The sequence below is a fragment of the Aspergillus aculeatus genome (genome assembly GCF_001890905.1).
Source record: "Aspergillus aculeatus ATCC 16872 unplaced genomic scaffold ASPACscaffold_8, whole genome shotgun sequence".
NCBI classification, from domain to species: domain Eukaryota; kingdom Fungi; phylum Ascomycota; class Eurotiomycetes; order Eurotiales; family Aspergillaceae; genus Aspergillus; species Aspergillus aculeatus.
Window position 1 is genome coordinate 835,571 of NW_017962983.1, and position 14,527 is coordinate 850,097.

General features: G+C 51.7%; 6 protein-coding genes and 2 non-coding genes across 8 annotated transcripts; 3 read left to right on the plus strand and 5 right to left on the minus strand.

Annotated features, from left to right (window-relative positions):
* Positions 1-348: 348 nt before the first annotated feature.
* Positions 349-3,503, minus strand: ASPACDRAFT_78752 (putative APSES transcription factor (MbpA)). Its single transcript, XM_020205262.1, has 4 exons — positions 3,408-3,503; positions 2,938-3,298; positions 1,153-2,863; positions 349-1,100 (listed from the first exon to the last, which is right to left on the minus strand). Exons 2-4 carry the CDS (start codon positions 3,235-3,237, stop codon positions 415-417), a joined length of 2,697 nt encoding a protein of 898 aa, XP_020056158.1. The 5' UTR covers positions 3,238-3,298; positions 3,408-3,503; the 3' UTR covers positions 349-414.
* A 419-nt stretch (positions 3,504-3,922) lies between these two features.
* ASPACDRAFT_43455 (uncharacterized protein) lies at positions 3,923-5,023 on the plus strand (the record flags this gene model as incomplete). Its single annotated transcript, XM_020201258.1, has 1 exon — positions 3,923-5,023. The coding sequence occupies one exon, from the start codon at positions 3,923-3,925 to the stop codon at positions 5,021-5,023; it is 1,101 nt and encodes a 366-aa protein (XP_020056159.1).
* Positions 5,024-5,139: 116 nt separating this feature from the next.
* Positions 5,140-6,538, minus strand: ASPACDRAFT_43456 (uncharacterized protein; the record flags this gene model as incomplete). The annotated part of the gene is made up of 3 exons (XM_020201259.1): positions 5,140-5,719; positions 5,796-6,277; positions 6,509-6,538. 3 exons carry the CDS (start codon positions 6,536-6,538, stop codon positions 5,140-5,142), a joined length of 1,092 nt encoding a protein of 363 aa, XP_020056160.1.
* Positions 6,539-6,609: 71 nt separating this feature from the next.
* On the minus strand, positions 6,610-9,428 carry rscE (putative RSC complex subunit (RSC8)). The gene is made up of 3 exons (XM_020205263.1): positions 9,164-9,428; positions 8,535-9,025; positions 6,610-8,483 (listed from the first exon to the last, which is right to left on the minus strand). The coding sequence occupies exons 2-3, from the start codon at positions 8,967-8,969 to the stop codon at positions 7,017-7,019; spliced, it is 1,902 nt and encodes a 633-aa protein (XP_020056161.1). The 5' UTR covers positions 8,970-9,025; positions 9,164-9,428; the 3' UTR covers positions 6,610-7,016.
* Positions 9,429-9,933: 505 nt separating this feature from the next.
* ASPACDRAFT_52420 (glutathione S-transferase family protein) lies at positions 9,934-10,593 on the minus strand (the record flags this gene model as incomplete). Its single annotated transcript, XM_020202615.1, has 1 exon — positions 9,934-10,593. One exon carries the CDS (start codon positions 10,591-10,593, stop codon positions 9,934-9,936), a length of 660 nt encoding a protein of 219 aa, XP_020056162.1.
* Positions 10,594-11,580: 987 nt separating this feature from the next.
* ASPACDRAFT_t158 lies at positions 11,581-11,653 on the plus strand. The gene has a single exon. It is a non-coding gene; the product is annotated as a tRNA-Cys (tRNA).
* Positions 11,654-11,977: 324 nt separating this feature from the next.
* Positions 11,978-12,049, plus strand: ASPACDRAFT_t159. Its single transcript has one exon. It is a non-coding gene; the product is annotated as a tRNA-Cys (tRNA).
* Positions 12,050-12,314: 265 nt separating this feature from the next.
* On the minus strand, positions 12,315-14,464 carry ASPACDRAFT_119604 (uncharacterized protein). Its single transcript, XM_020196260.1, has one exon. The coding sequence runs from the start codon at positions 14,298-14,300 to the stop codon at positions 12,339-12,341; it is 1,962 nt and encodes a 653-aa protein (XP_020056163.1). The 5' UTR covers positions 14,301-14,464; the 3' UTR covers positions 12,315-12,338.
* Between the last annotated feature and the right edge of the window lie 63 nt (positions 14,465-14,527).

The window sequence follows — 14,527 nt, forward strand, 5'->3', positions numbered from 1 at the left end:
GTTCACCAGATATCCATAGAAGTCAGCGCAGCCGCTTAAATTCAGCTTGGCATCGCTTGAGTCTGCTGACTTGCCAAAAGCCATTATGCAAGGGTTCACGGTAGATGTAGATGTCACAATCATATTAGCCGTTAAAATCCAGTACATGTGCCCCAAGGGTATCTGCAAGCACAGACATCAATACTTGAAAAACATCTAATCAAATATGCTCAAACACCGTAGTCCATTCACATGAACAATGCTTCAATTTGACTGGCCGGACTCCGACCAGGCATGAACAAATAGACAAGAATGGGTAGAAAATCTGCAAACAGCCGCTAGTGCCAATGGATGTCCGGGGGGGGGGGGGAAGAAATAGTAAAATGTGATGTATGTACTCTTGAAATTCGAATGGAGGACCGTCAGAGGACAAGATCACCAGTCTTGACCCCGGTCCTTCATCAGGATCTCAATAGCTTCATCCTCAGGAACTGGATTATCGTTGAGGTCCTTGACGCATTGCGTGAGCCCTTCTACCGCTTCATCTACTTGCTCGGCAGTCCAGTCGGTGCAAGCCATGACCACTCGACGGTAGTTTTGTCCTAGAACGACGTTCTTGGATCTAAGGCGCTCCACCTCTTCCAGTATGTCATCGTTGAACTTGTGGTATCCCTCTATTCGTTGCTGTATGCTTTCTGCAGGTGGAAACGAGCGAAGAAAAGCAGCTTGCTGCTCGGAGAACCCAGAACTCGGATCAAAGTTGTCAGGGAAGATCGCTTCGAACGCAGCAATATCTAGTCCGAACTCCTTGTCGGCATCACCAACCAAGTACTTCTTGGACAGATCAAACGATCCTCCCTCTGTCTCTTTCAGTTTAGTAAGGAGGTCTTCCGACGACTTCTCAAGATTCTTGCATCGACGGCTAAGTTCAATGCGCTCTAAAGCTCTACTCTTCAGGTCGTCCAGGTGCTTCTGTTCAATCTGCCGGGCTTTAGCCGACTCGCGAATCTTAGCATGCCAGTGGTCGAATTTTTCTTGCTTCTTTGTCAAGCTGGAAGCCAGATCCCTATCGATGCCGCCTAGCGTCTCGTGCACCAATGAAGTGATCTGCGCCAATGTCGCTAAAAGTCTGTCAGCCAGGTAATCCTATAAGCAATGCGATCGAGCTCTTACAGTCTAGAATCTCTTTCTTGGTTTTGGCCAATTGGTCCATGAAGGAGTCATTCCTATTCCCGGCTTGTTGGGATTGGCCGTTGCCATCAACCATATCCACACCCACTCCATAATCGGCCGGTCGCAGACCGGTATGGTTCGGTATATGAGGATCTGCGCCGACTTCCAGAAGCTGGGGTACAAGGACAGAGCGTGCGCGTCCCGCCAGATTAAGCGCAGTGTCTCCTTGATCATCTCGAAGGTTAACAATCTCAGATATGAACCGACCCAGCGTTATGACCTCCCCGGCTTGCGGTTGGGTTAGCCCATTCTCCACGACACCAGCATGTCCTGGCTGGTTCGATGAAGAACCACCATGGCGAACAATGAATTCCAAAAGAGCCTCTAGATAGTGTTTCGCCGACACATGGCCCCCGCCGCCAGTTGCCGCCATCACGGCAATGTGATGTAGTACTGTTCGCCCACTATAATCAACCATGTCAATGGTAGGGGCCAACACCTGTAGTAGACGTGGGAAACTCCGATAGTCGAGATTGTTCCTCGTTCCAACTGATTTTTGTAAGGCCGTTTCACCTGCCCCGTTCAGCCGGAAGATGTTGACGCCTTTCTCCACGAGTGCATACACAAGTGGCATGCGAGCAAGCATTGCCGCCCAATGAAGTGCATTGTTACGGTATTCGTCCAACGGGATCTCCAGGTCTTCTCCAGATAGTTGCATCAAGGCAGGATGCTTCGAAAAGTCCTTCGTCCTCTTGTCCAAGAACAACGTCATGATAAGCTTCATCTTCTGGAATCTCTCGGGTGTAGTGGCAGGTTGCAAAGGCTCAAATCCACGCTTGGTGCCATCGACCATGGAATTGGAGACATCCATGTCTTGGTAGAATGAGTCGTTGGGTTCAGTGGGAGTTGGTTCGTTCATTGACAAAGTTGATTGTTCATAGGGAAGTCCGTAAGTTGGCGCATGGTTGGAAGCAGATCTCATGCGTTTGCGAGGAGGTTCGTTCGACTCCTCAAATTCGAAGCCTGAGCCAACGGGACCTGGATACCGACCGTTGCTTTGGACATTGCTTGCGAAGCCGCTGTCGGATGCAACACTGTACATGCTCTGTTGGCTCTGTTGGCTGTTGAATGGGATTTGAGTATCTTGGCTGCTTAGCTGCTGTGAGGGTTTTCGCATGGCACTCGACTTCCTTCCGTCAACACCACGTGCGGCGGGTGAGTCGAAGCGGGCTTTGCTCATAGCATTGACCGCAGTAGCAGCAGTGCGAGAAATGTTCTGGAAGAAGGTGCCCTGCTGCGGCTGGGACATACCACGGTTGTCCATGTGGTTATAGAGGCGTTTCCTTTGGGCAGCCATTGCCTGCTCCTTCGTCGGAGTGTCCAAGGAGTCATGTGCATTTCCGGTCGTTCCATTGGGGCCCTGGTCATATTCCAGAAGCGGTCTCAACAATTCCTCAACATGGTATTCGCGGCACAGCTCCACACCTCTCTGGTAATTCACCCAAGTCCCCTGGTATTTGCCGTATCCACCCTGTACTTTTTCGTGCTCGCCAGCCGCGATTTCTTTCTCCAGTGTTTTCGTCCGTCTGGCCTTGACAACGCCTGCAACCTTCAGAATCTGAGTGGCGTTGAGCCAAGAGTCGGTGCGGCGTTTCATCACAGCAACCCCATTCACCTCCATTTCGTAGACGGCGACATTGGAGTAGACGGCCTGTAGGAAAGGGCAAGCGTATATTAGCGGCTTTAGGAAGTAGTTGACCTAGGTGGATGCGCCGAGAGACTAACCTTGTAAATCTGAGGTTTGAATTCTTCGTAAACAGTGCCATAACCATGCATGTCTTCAAAGGTACTGAAACTACCCCTAGGTCCATTGGGTAATCCATTGGCGTAGCTGTAAGACATGGTCGACTGGTGTGAGGCTTTCGGAGGCGGAGTAGCTCGGGGGGTGGAGGCTACAGATTGAGAAGCGTTGAACGAGCCCATGTGCGACTGTGAAAAAGTCATGCCGTTGGCCGAGCCCATGCTGCTCTGCGAGTAGGACATCTGAAGGGTCGGACGCGGTGGGTGGTGGTTGTTGGAAGCCATTGTGTCCAGGTTGCTGCGTGTGAAGGGCGTCCAGCCCAGGTACCAGACCTGTTAGAGGCAGCTTGACGAGAGAAAATGTCAGTTTGAAGTCGAATTGTAGCCGTCCAGGCCAATGGCATGACAGATTCAGTATGTCAAACAAAAGAGTAAAAGCATGTGGGGAACTGCACCTATGCTGGGAGATCCTCTCGGCCTCGGAATTACTGGGCAGACCACGGGAAGTCGCGCAAGATTGAAGGGAGGCGCGTGGCTGGCGCTCCGACCGTGAAGGGGATGAAAGGGACCGGGGGGTTTGTAGTCAGTCTGCAGGGAGGGATCAAAGCATGTAAACCCTTTCCCGCTTCAGATAGTATCTACATGAGACTCAGGATAATGAAGAGAGATTTGGCTTGTACAATAACAATAAATTCAATCAAATGAGTAGGAAGAAGTCGAGTAAAGCTTCGCGGGGAAACTCTCGATGTTCGCCCGTCGCGTGCGCGGCTAACCTGAACCGTTTTCGCGTTTCGCCTTCAGAGAAAACAATCTACTATTACCCCTTTGGGACTTCCGCCTTTTTGACCGCCTTGATCTCCGCCGTACAACTCGAATGATCAAACAATCCCGGGAAAAAGAAAAGGATGTCGGCTGGAGAGCAACGAACTCCGTAAAAACAAGAAAACAAGTCAATTATCGGTTCTGAACTATGCCGACGAAAATTACCCCTGTGTCGCCAGTCACGGTTCCCGCGGCGACATGGCGGCATCTCCTTCGATCACTCCTTCGCGAGGCATCCTATCTCCCCGACCCCATTGCCAAAGGCTATATGCATCGCTATGTTCTCGGTCGATTCCGACACTATGCGAACAACCCCAGCTTCGAAGAACGGAATGATCTATGGCAACGCTGGCGACTGCGGAAAACAGCTATCAAGGGCCTGTCGGTACTACAAAGAGCCAATCAAGGTTATATGAAACCACTAGAGAAAGTCCTACGCATGGCATATGGTCGCACCGGGAGGCGGAGGAGGGAACTCGTTCTAGGCCTCATTGCTCGAGCGACTCCGCCTTCGGAGCCGAAGCCGAAGTGTTTAGAAGATCTTCTGGCCAAGAATAGCATGACAGAGGACTGGAAACCGCCTAGGGTCGTTCAAGATCTGTTGAAGTCTCAGCTCCAGCAACCTTTGCTTCAATACCTCGCTGCAGCCCCAAGAATCAAGGATTTTGAGCCGGTCATCCCCGAAAAGAACTCATGGGCTAGGCCGGTTCCACATTGCCGGCGAAGGAATATCAGAAAGAAATGGTATAGCAGAGTCTTGGCCAACCTCCTTCCACCAGTCCCACGCCACGATCTAAAGATTCTTGAGGGTCTAATATCAGGCCGATTGCCATGGACGCCACCTAGAAGAAGGAAAGCCATTGGAGCTGCCCCTGCTCCTCCATCTGAGCCAGAACTTGATGTTGACTTCTTGGTGAATGGCCCAAAGAAGGGTCAGACGTTCAAGCCCTATGCCGCCGGGCGACCTCATGTGTTTACACGTCGGTTCATGATCAGAATCTGGATGCGCATCTCAAGTCTAATACCCCGCGTTCTCATAATCGAAGAAGCCGGGACTGGGAACATAAAGCACAGGTTTACATGGAAACGAGAATATATGACCAGACCCACTCTTCCAGCGAGGAAAGAAATGACAGCCGAGATCTTCGAGGGCGTCGATTCTCAGGGGAAATTGCTCGCAGGTCAATTGAAGCCTGAGCAGCAAGGCAACGATCAACCTCAAGACGCACCCGACGTCAAGATTCACTAACATACACACCACTAAGACACTACTTAAGGGAATTGAATCACACCTTGAAAATTGCATCATACCCCGATAACTGGGTCTTTTGGATGCTTCACAGCAAGCGCACCTGTCAATCTCTCCTATGGATAACAGTTTCGCAGGATCCGAACTTGCCCAAACTCGTTGATGTATGGCTGACTTCCGGTCCGAACGATCCAGGGTCCGTTGACCGGCTTCTCTCGCTCGTTCCCGAAGGGCCAGATCTCCTCCATGGTCAGGCGAAAATCATCCTTCGGCTCCCCATTCTTGATTCCTAACTTCTCGAAGAAGACATACGCCGCATAGAAGACTATGCCCGTGTTTCCCACGAGGGCGCCCTCTTGCTTGAGGAACACGTGCAGCAACCCGGAGTTGATCGTCTTCTCACCCCCAAGGAAAGCCGCCTTGGGCGCATCCCCCAGGAACCCGGCCTTTGTGACCCCGGGCTTCGCAACATGCTTCCGAATCATGTCCCTGACTCGATCACAAGTCTCAAACACGGGCACCTCAAGCTCCTCGTCCTCCTCATCCTCCAATTCAATACCAGAAACATCATACTCCGAGTTTCCATCCGCTGCACGACTACCTCTACCCTTCCCCGCCGTAGCGGTCTTCGCCCTCTTTTTCGTAGCCGGCGCCATACCCCCACCCGTCGCCGCAGTAGAATTCCCCGAGACATCACTCAAAACCTGCTGCTACTGCTGCTCCTGCCCCTGCAGCATCACACCCCCACCCACCCCTTCCCCCCTCCTCTAACCCCCGAAAGAACTCCCCCGCCTTAATAAACGTCGCCGACCTCGCCCCCTTCTCGGGACCACTCTGACCCACAAAATCCCGATATGACTTCGCCGACACGCCGATCAGCCGTTGAAACTGTCCCGGCTGCATCTGCTGCGCGCCGAGGAAGTCCCGAATGTCCTGGCGGACGTCATCGCAGTTCTTGTTGACAGAAGACCGGCCCCCGCGCGACGGCCTGATTTCCTTGTCGTTGTCGTGGTGGTTACCCTCGGCGTCGACTTCGATCATGTCAAGCTGCGCGTCGGTCGAGGAGCGTGTCTTCGTGCTCGTGCTGCTTGTGACCAGGGCTTTGCGGCGGCAGTTGACGTTCAGTTCCGAGGTTAGGGCGGAGGAGACGAGGCGGGTGAAGACGTCTCGGTACGCTTCGGGGATGGCGGCGAGGCGGTCGGCGAGAGGGTCGTGAGTGAGGAGGCATGGTTGGTTGGTGGGTCGATATAAGTACTCCGTTCAGGGTTAACTTGGTGTTTAGAGGGGGGTGGGGGAGGTATTGGATGGCAAGAAAAGAATAAGAGATCAAAAGAAGAAATAAGAATGAAAGTGAGAAATCCCGTCATGTACGACGATCTTTTCTTCTGTTGTTTGCTTTTGTTCTCGAAAACGCCGTTTGGTGGTGAACTGTTCGCGTCAATGGGCCACCTAGAACTGGGCCACTGTGTGTAATGGGTCACCTACCTCCTGAACACCCACGTTGCTCCGGAACATCGCGTTTTCATGGGAAAGTATAGGACCTGGAAAGGCTTACCATGATCATCCAGCGTATCAAGAAAAAAAGTGTATTCATTGACTTGCAGGCAAAGATAGCTCGGAACTCCCAATAGCAAGAAAAAACAAGAATCATGTGCGCCTTTTCCTACCTAGTAAAGAAGAAGCATTGGAGAATCAAACCATAGTGAATCCCCATCATTGATCACCAAAGCCACGCGTCGCTTCTACCCAAGCCTCAGTATCTCCAACAAACTCCCTGACAGGCTCTTTGCCTTCTGCTCGCCCCTCCCCTGTGATATTGTACAAAATACAATAGGATATTATTGAAAAAAGAAAAGGAAGATAACACCACCTTTCAGCGTTCCTGCCCAGGTCATGACAGCAGTAAAAAGAACAGATATCATTAGATATTCTTCGCCAGTCGACAGACGTGTCCAACAATGCATGGCGTTTATGACGAAATGAAAAGATCTCATTACAAGTCCAAGGCCTTGTAGTCAGCCCCGGCCTCTGCGCTCAAGGGCTGCACCCCCCGGCTAGCATCAGCACCCGTAGGCTGGAAGTTGTACCGGTTTCCGATACCCGCCGTGGCGGCATCGGCGAGCAAGGCGTTGGTCTCCTCTCCGGGGCCCTTCAGACTGACCGATTGAAGAGTGTCTTGAACCTCCTTGACTCTCTTCTTGAAGGCCATACGGTCCAAGAAGAGCTGCTGGCGAGCGAGCTCGAGTTCGCGGCGTTCAGCCTCAATGATCTCCTCCATTTCGTTGAACTGCGCCAACTTGATCTCAAACTTTTGTAGCGTCACGTTCACCGCAGCCGAGACCAGGCGGGTCATTTCCCTTTCTTCGTGAGACGCCAAGGCACCAGCGCGGGCAGCAGAGGCAGCCAGGGCAACAGTAGGGAGGGAGGCTTTGCCTTCCTTGTTGGCAACGGTGCTCTGGGCCGTCTCAGCGGCGGGTTCCTCGCGAGTAGCATCCACCTCCATGGAGTCTTCTGCCTTCACTGCACTTTCCTTCTCCTTGCCCTTCTCCTGGGTCTTCTCGGCTCCAGAACCCTTCTCGAGTTGCTTTCTGAGCTCCTTGCGGATTTCCTCCACCGAGCGACCAGCCGCGGCAGCAGCCACAGAAGGCTCGGCCATCTGGGCCAAGAACGCGACCACAGAAAGGACTGGATTCTCGGACTGGCTGATCGGATCACGTCCAGCCGCCGCCCGGACCTCGGGGGTGTCGTCAAGGTACTTGTCCTCAATCTCGAGCTGCAGGAATTTCATCACGCACTCCTCCTTAGTCCTCGAGCCGACATGGTTGGCAATTTGTTCCCAGTTATCGTCAAAGTTCTCCAGACCCTCAAGAAGCAGGATAAGCTCCGAGTCAGACCACGGGGCATCTTTATCGGGGGCAATTGTGTAAGGGCTTTCTTCGAGTTTGACGAAATCGGAGGCATTGTGACTAGAAGGCATCCTACCCTGTAGGAAACAGTTGGGGCAGAGGTCATATTTGCTGTCAGAGGCGGAGTTGGTGGTCGCCGGCGTCGATTTGGCGTAGTGGAATCTGAGGCGAGTGCAGTCGATACCGCATGAGAAGCAATGGAACTTCTTCCTTGGCTCCTTGCTGGCACTCTCCAATGCCTTGGTGGCATCAGCAGGGGTGCCGTTGGCTGCCGAGCCTTCACCGTTGGTCTGCTTCTCCTTGTCTTCGCTGGCAGGGGTAATCTCCTTGCCCTTATCGTCATAGACGTTACGGCGGATTTCGAGGTTGAGATCGGCCTTGGATGCAGGGGCAGCCGATGCTGCGCGATCGGTGGCGGGGAGAGGCTTGCCGGGCTTGACAAAGTGATTGGGACCGGGCTGGAAAGGTTGCAGACCCCTCGGCGTGTCGGCAACTACTCGGAAGTGACCCGTGAAAGGAGGACCGATATTCGATGGGCGTGTCTGAGGATCAACCTGGACATAATGTCAGCGTCAAATCGTGGGAAATCTGCATCAAATACTCACTTGATAGTTGATCAACCCCCATTGTTCGAGGAAAGAGTGAACCCGCATGATTGCGCATACATCTCCGGCAAGATTCCGGCGGCATGCAGTGACTGTGAGGTATTCGATGGGGTTGAGTCTGTATGTGTTGATCATGAAATCACGGTAGTCCTTGTAGACCGCGGGGGTCTTGCTGCGGTTTCGACCGTTGAAGAATTCGGCGAGAGCTTTCTTCTCGATAGGGTGGATCAGGTGCATGTCGAACCAGGATGTATAGCTAGGAAGAATGATGGCATGGGTTTGTGAAACGAGATGTGAGCGCGCAGAGTTCTCGGCCGAAGCCTTGGACTGTGCAGGCTGCTCTTCCGCGGCGCCCTCTGCTCCTGATTGCGCAGCGACTTCGGCAATCTCATCACCCTCGCTTTCCTTCTTGGTTTCCGTCTCCGTACCGCCCATCTCCTCATCTTCGGGTTCGCCATCGGCAGTCTGGGGTTTCGGGGAAGCAGGGGCATCTGGCGGGTTATCAGTCTCTGGAGCTGCGGATAATTTTCGTTCTCAGTAGAACTTTCTTGCGACTGCGATCTCGCATCCCACGGTTGCGATGGTCGACATGTCCCGATTCGCTGCGGGAGCAGGGAGGCAACACTCACCGGAAGCACTGATCACATCACCCGGAGCATCCTGAGCGGCGGTACCCGCCTGGATATCATCGACAGGACCGCCGGAAACGACAGGGCTATCTTCCATATTGTTGATCTGATGGCGGGAGATGACGGTTGATGTCGCAAGCAACGGAGAACAAGGAACCTTCGCGCTCCTCAAGCTTCAAGGGATTGGGTAATCGAAGTGCCGGTACGATCCCTAGTGCGATGGTGCTTGGGATCCTAGAGATATCGAAGGAATGGGAAGAAATCAGCGGGTGGTAATGACCACCAAGATAGCAATAAGTCGTGGGGAAGAAAGGTGGTTGCTTGGAAGCAGAGCGACTTGTCGCGACACGGGCCTCGCTCCAAAAACTCGCGCCAAGACCCTCTGGTGCGCTAGTCCCATTACGTACTGGCTCGGTTGCCTCCATCATCATCCTCCTCATCTATACGAGGGTTATGAGTAACTTGCAGTCATCTACTCCAAAACAACTTGATGGTCATTTTGCATTCCATCAGATGCTGGTACGTAGCTAGGCTTGCATTACTTGACATCAAGCGGCCAGTATTGGTTGCTGGCTTGACAACACTTCTACGAAATGGGTACACAATGTATCAACACGGCACCAAGGCCATTTCTACAGCGAAACTCTGGATACAATGGCAACTGTGATTCAGTGCATTGATACTCGCATAAACAACATGCAAATCAGCGCGCACACGCTTCAAAATCCCAAATCTAAGCTCCAGGTCCATATCTCAGTACCTCCTCACTCCTATTTAGCAGTGAGATTCTCCCTGTACGTCTTCAGGCACTTCGCGATCGCAGGTCTCGCCTGCAGTCTCTGCAGCCAAGCGTTGACGTTGGGGAAGTCCTTCTCCAAATCAATGGCATCGCCAGTAGCCATGGGAACAATCTGGTACCACTGCACAAACGCAGCGTCTGCGTAGCTGTACTTTCCATCGACCAGGTACTCCCGGCCTTCGAGGACCTTGTCCAGCACGCCCGTCACGCGGCGGATCTCGTTCAAGTAGCGCTCTTGAGCACTGGTGATCTTCTCGGGGTGGTAACGGGTGAACCAGATGAATTGACCGAAGTACGGCCCTTGTCCGGACATCTGGAAATGGAGCCATTGCTTGGCATGGAAGTAGCCCGGGGTGCCGGCCTTGGGGCTGATCTTGTTGTCTTTGTCGTAGGTCTCGACGAGATATTCGATGATGGCACCAGACTCCCACAGAGTGATTCCGGTGTTGGGGTCTTCAATGGCGGGAACACGGCCATTGGGGTTGATGGAGATGAAGGGCTCCTTCTTGATGGTATCGAACGGCACATATTTGTGCTCGAAGGGGATCTCAAGCTCTTCCAGGATCATAGCCACCTTCCAGGGATTGGGGCCGCCTTGGTGGCCGTGGAGGATGATCGGCTTGAGAGACATCTTTGGGTAGCGTAAGAATGTGTGGTAAAAGATATTCGATTAAAGTAGTTGGACGAATGTTATCTGGAGGATTGAAGCTGTTTGTGATGATTGGAGTTCATCTTGGTCAACGCCCTACGTGCCTTATATAGCTAATCTAAAGTGTTGAAGCTTCAGGACAACATATCCTTTTGGATATCCCTCATGATCTGTCACTTTCTAAGGTGACATAATGCATAGCTTTCGGGTCACCGCAAATGTGGATGTTGAGTAACTCGCCGGCTCATGAGACAGGTTTCATTGCCGAATGTTTAACCGCTGACAAATGCGCGGCAATGGACGTGCGTATACTCTACATTTCCATGGTAGGCGAGTAATGAGCGTTCTCCTGAAGGAAACCTGTGCATAATTGAAGTAAGGAGTATGTCCCTTCGGTTAATTTGGTTCTACTTAATTTGTCAGGGAACGGTGTGTCGGGGTTATATGAGTCCGATCAGGTGGGGAGCTCGAGGTTGACAATACCCAATCCGGGCGCATTCAACATTCTAAGGAGAGGTGCATTAGAAATCAACATCTGTGGGGATGAGTGTTTATGAATGATCTCCACACATAGCTTGGAAGCGGTCAGCTTCGATGATCACGGAGCCACTTGTTCAAAGGAGTGTCTTGGTCAGCTACCACGATAACTAACTAAATTAACTAGGTTGCTAAACCGGTCCTGCTTACAATGCAGTCCTGCGCTGTCTTGCAGGTAACAATAAGCTGTGAGCACAGACGTCCTCTTTGCTTACAGAGGCATGCATTATGGCTAAGCAATGGCAGTGAAGGGCCTTACGATAGCATGGTAACTAACGAGTAGGTGCTTACGCTATACCATGGTAGACTGACTTCTCTTCCTGCTTACAGGACAAACATGAGAGAGTGTTCGAATGAGTTGGATCTCGCGTGCCATGAGTTGCTAGGTTTGAATATAAGCCTTTATACCCTGTCACTGAACAAGCTTCAAAAGGGTCGGTAGCTCAGTGGTATGAGCAAGAGATTGCAGATCTCGAGGTCGCGTGTTCGATCCACGCTCGGCCCTCAAAGCATTCTTTTTTACACCTATATTACCTCTCAGGTGTCTTGTGGCTAGAGCTTCTTGCCATGCGTAAAACTTTTTAGCAATTGGCTTGCAGTAGGAGGGAAGTCCCCGGATGGTCGATCGATGCTGGCTTAGTGCCTAAACTGAAGAGACTTGTTTTTGGCCTACCCCTGTTACTCTATAATAAATCCACTAGTCGCGTTTGCTAGCATTGCACGCACTAGTGTATCTACCCATGGATTCATTCATCAGTATTCAATGCTATTGCCAAAACCATAGCTGTGATTCATGATGTCAAAAAATGCGCCGCCAACCACAATTCAAGGGTCGGTAACTCAGGGGTAGAGTGTGGGACTGCAGATCTCACGGTCACGCGTTCAAATCGCGTTCGGCCCTTGTCATTCTTCTTTTTGGCCTGCTACCTATGGTTTCGTTGATCGTAAAGAAACTCAACACTGGAAACTTGTGTTGGCTTGATTTTTTTTCTGTTTAGGGGATACATAGTTCATCCTTGCACTTTGTTTCTCATATTATTCATATACTTTTGTTCTGCGAACCTTAATTGTGGCAATCCATGGAAGGAATGACATTCGTGTTACTGAAGAATCTGAAAATATATTCCGTGCTGGGTATCGCAAAATGTTATAATGTACACAAAAATCACCCACCCAAACCACACTACATACTAGGAGCCAAGGACAGAACTTACGCCTCGCTCCTCGTGCATTATTTCATCACCTAGCACCATACTATCAGCCTCATGAACACTTCCAGGACTCGAGCCTGGAGGCGAAATATCATGCCGGACATCAGTGTTGCCTCCACTTGCGTCCACCCCAGCAGAACCCGACAAAAAAGATTGCATATGCCCTTGCTCGAGACGTCGTCTTTTATTCCTGTTCTCAAGAATTTCGTCTTGCAAGTCAAAAGCATCGTGGCCATATTCCTCCCACTCGCTTCGGTAGAGTAATCGATCCCGCCAATCGAATAGATCATCCATCGACTTCCGCCCCCCAATCGGTCTTTTGCGCGGTTCTGGCTTCACCTGACGAGGATCTCTTCCATTTGGCCCTTCGGTCTCGGCATGACCATATGATGGAGTAGGCGGAGCCGACCGACCAACTAGCTCCCAAAGGTTAGACTCTTCAGCGCGGCTTGCTTCCCTGTCAACCTGTTCTGCGTGTTCGTCCTCCGAGTCAAATGGAACATCCTCAATGGGCTCCGGTGATACTGCCTGACCAGAGAGAGAAGGCTCGGATTCGTTACCGGCGTCTGAGCCCTGATCGTCAATCACCTGGCTCCCATCCCTACCCCTAGAAACGCTCCTCGCGATCGAGTCCGACTGGGAGGGTAATGGTAGCTTTCCAGATAGAATGTCCTCTACCTCGTCATAGTCCATTTGTATCGACTTCCAGTCCTTCACGTGTCGGTTATCCACAACATCAAGGGAGAGTCTCCGGGCGAGACCAACCCAAAACTCAGAGCTATCTCGCTTCATGTTCAAGACGTCCAATGCCGTTCTAACATCGCGAGCCCTGACTTCGCGAGCCCTCGCCCGGCCGTCATCTTGTACTTTTCGCAACCTTGCATCCGCAAAGAAGAGGGACGACTGTACCAAGCGGCGCGTTAGACTCACAGCCAATGCATAGAAGTCGGCGAACGCATCCGCCGTCAGGGACGGGGTTTCATCTGCGAAAGACAGACCACGCCAATTCTCATCCGACCGTGTGCCCCCGGAGTTCATGAAAAATCTCTCCGAGAGGTTAACCCAGTTCCTCATCTTGAACAAGCTAGCCGTGAGATGCACACTGGATCGGTCGTAGACACCCCTATCCGGAGTATGGAGCTGTTCATCCTGAGTTCCTGTTTCCAGGTCTTTTGCTCCGTGGCTGTTTTTATTTTGGGCTTCTTGATTAGCTGGATTTTCATCTTCCGCGAGTCGATGATCTGGATCGTCTGCTCTCGCTCGACGGTCGGCTTTTTCTGTTTTGGCTCGATGATCCAATTCCAAAGCTTTCTCATAATCGATAACCCAGAAATCGTGGTGCTTGTGCCTTCCAGTGACATCCTCATCCTGTTGCTCTTCCAAGCGCAGTAATTCGGCATAATGATCCAAGGTTCTGTGACATTCATTGCCAATCTCGGCGGCAGCGGGAACATCGGCCAGAATAATTGTTCGGCTATGCGAGTGCGTCATATGGCGCTTTTGCAGACCGTTCTGTAAGAGTCTGAGATGTTCCTGCACTTCGATTTCCGACTTCGAGCCGAGTCTGCGGGCAACCTCGCGGATCCCTTCTCTCCCCTTCCGGTCCAAGCTGCGGTATAAGACTCCCTTCTCTTGTGGATTCCAAACCACGACTCCATTCTGTGTAGAGTTATACCTCTCAGCGTCGGGGTCCGCAAGATCGGGCGTGTCATCATCGGCAAGTTGTCTTAACACATCGGCATAGAGATCCACCGCTTTTCGTGGTAGCGCGGACTGCAGGTTCTCGAGAGCCGATGCTCGTGTGGTATTTTTGCGTGCTACCCTGCGGGGCTCCGCGTCTGTTCTCTCATCATGCGTCTCATCCAATGATGATGCTGATCGGGTATTCTCGTCGGTGTTGCAAACAGGGTCCGATGGATCATCGTCTATCGAATTGCTCATGATCGACTAGCTCACACCGGATGCGTAGGTGAAACGAATTCCAAACCATCGCCCCAGATTTACATCAAAACCAGTAAAATGACCATCGGCGCAACCAAGGTGAGGAACAATTAAAGTTTAGGTGAGTGGAGGACTGACAGACAAGGTGACTTTTTTTTATCGGGGAAGATTTCTGATAAGAGCCCGTTTGCACTGTTTGCTTTCACCCGATAGATACTTAGCTTTTT

What these genes read in the sequence shown, in the direction of transcription:
- ASPACDRAFT_119604 (XM_020196260.1), bottom strand. Translation starts at nt 14,300, where the DNA reads ATGAGCAATTCGATAGACGATGATCCATCGGACCCTGTTTGCAACACC.
- ASPACDRAFT_78752 (XM_020205262.1), bottom strand. Translation starts at nt 3,237, where the DNA reads ATGGCTTCCAACAACCACCACCCACCGCGTCCGACCCTTCAGATGTCC. An exon ending in TCAAACCTCAGATTTACAAG is followed by an intron (nt 2,864 to 2,937) that starts GTTAGTCTCTCG and finishes CCTTTCCTACAG; the next exon opens with GCCGTCTACTCCAATGTCGC. An exon ending in CAAGAAAGAGATTCTAGACT is followed by an intron (nt 1,101 to 1,152) that starts GTAAGAGCTCGA and finishes ACAGACTTTTAG; the next exon opens with CGACATTGGCGCAGATCACT.
- rscE (XM_020205263.1), bottom strand. Translation starts at nt 8,969, where the DNA reads ATGGGCGGTACGGAGACGGAAACCAAGAAGGAAAGCGAGGGTGATGAG. An exon ending in GGGGGTTGATCAACTATCAA is followed by an intron (nt 8,484 to 8,534) that starts GTGAGTATTTGA and finishes CATTATGTCCAG; the next exon opens with GTTGATCCTCAGACACGCCC.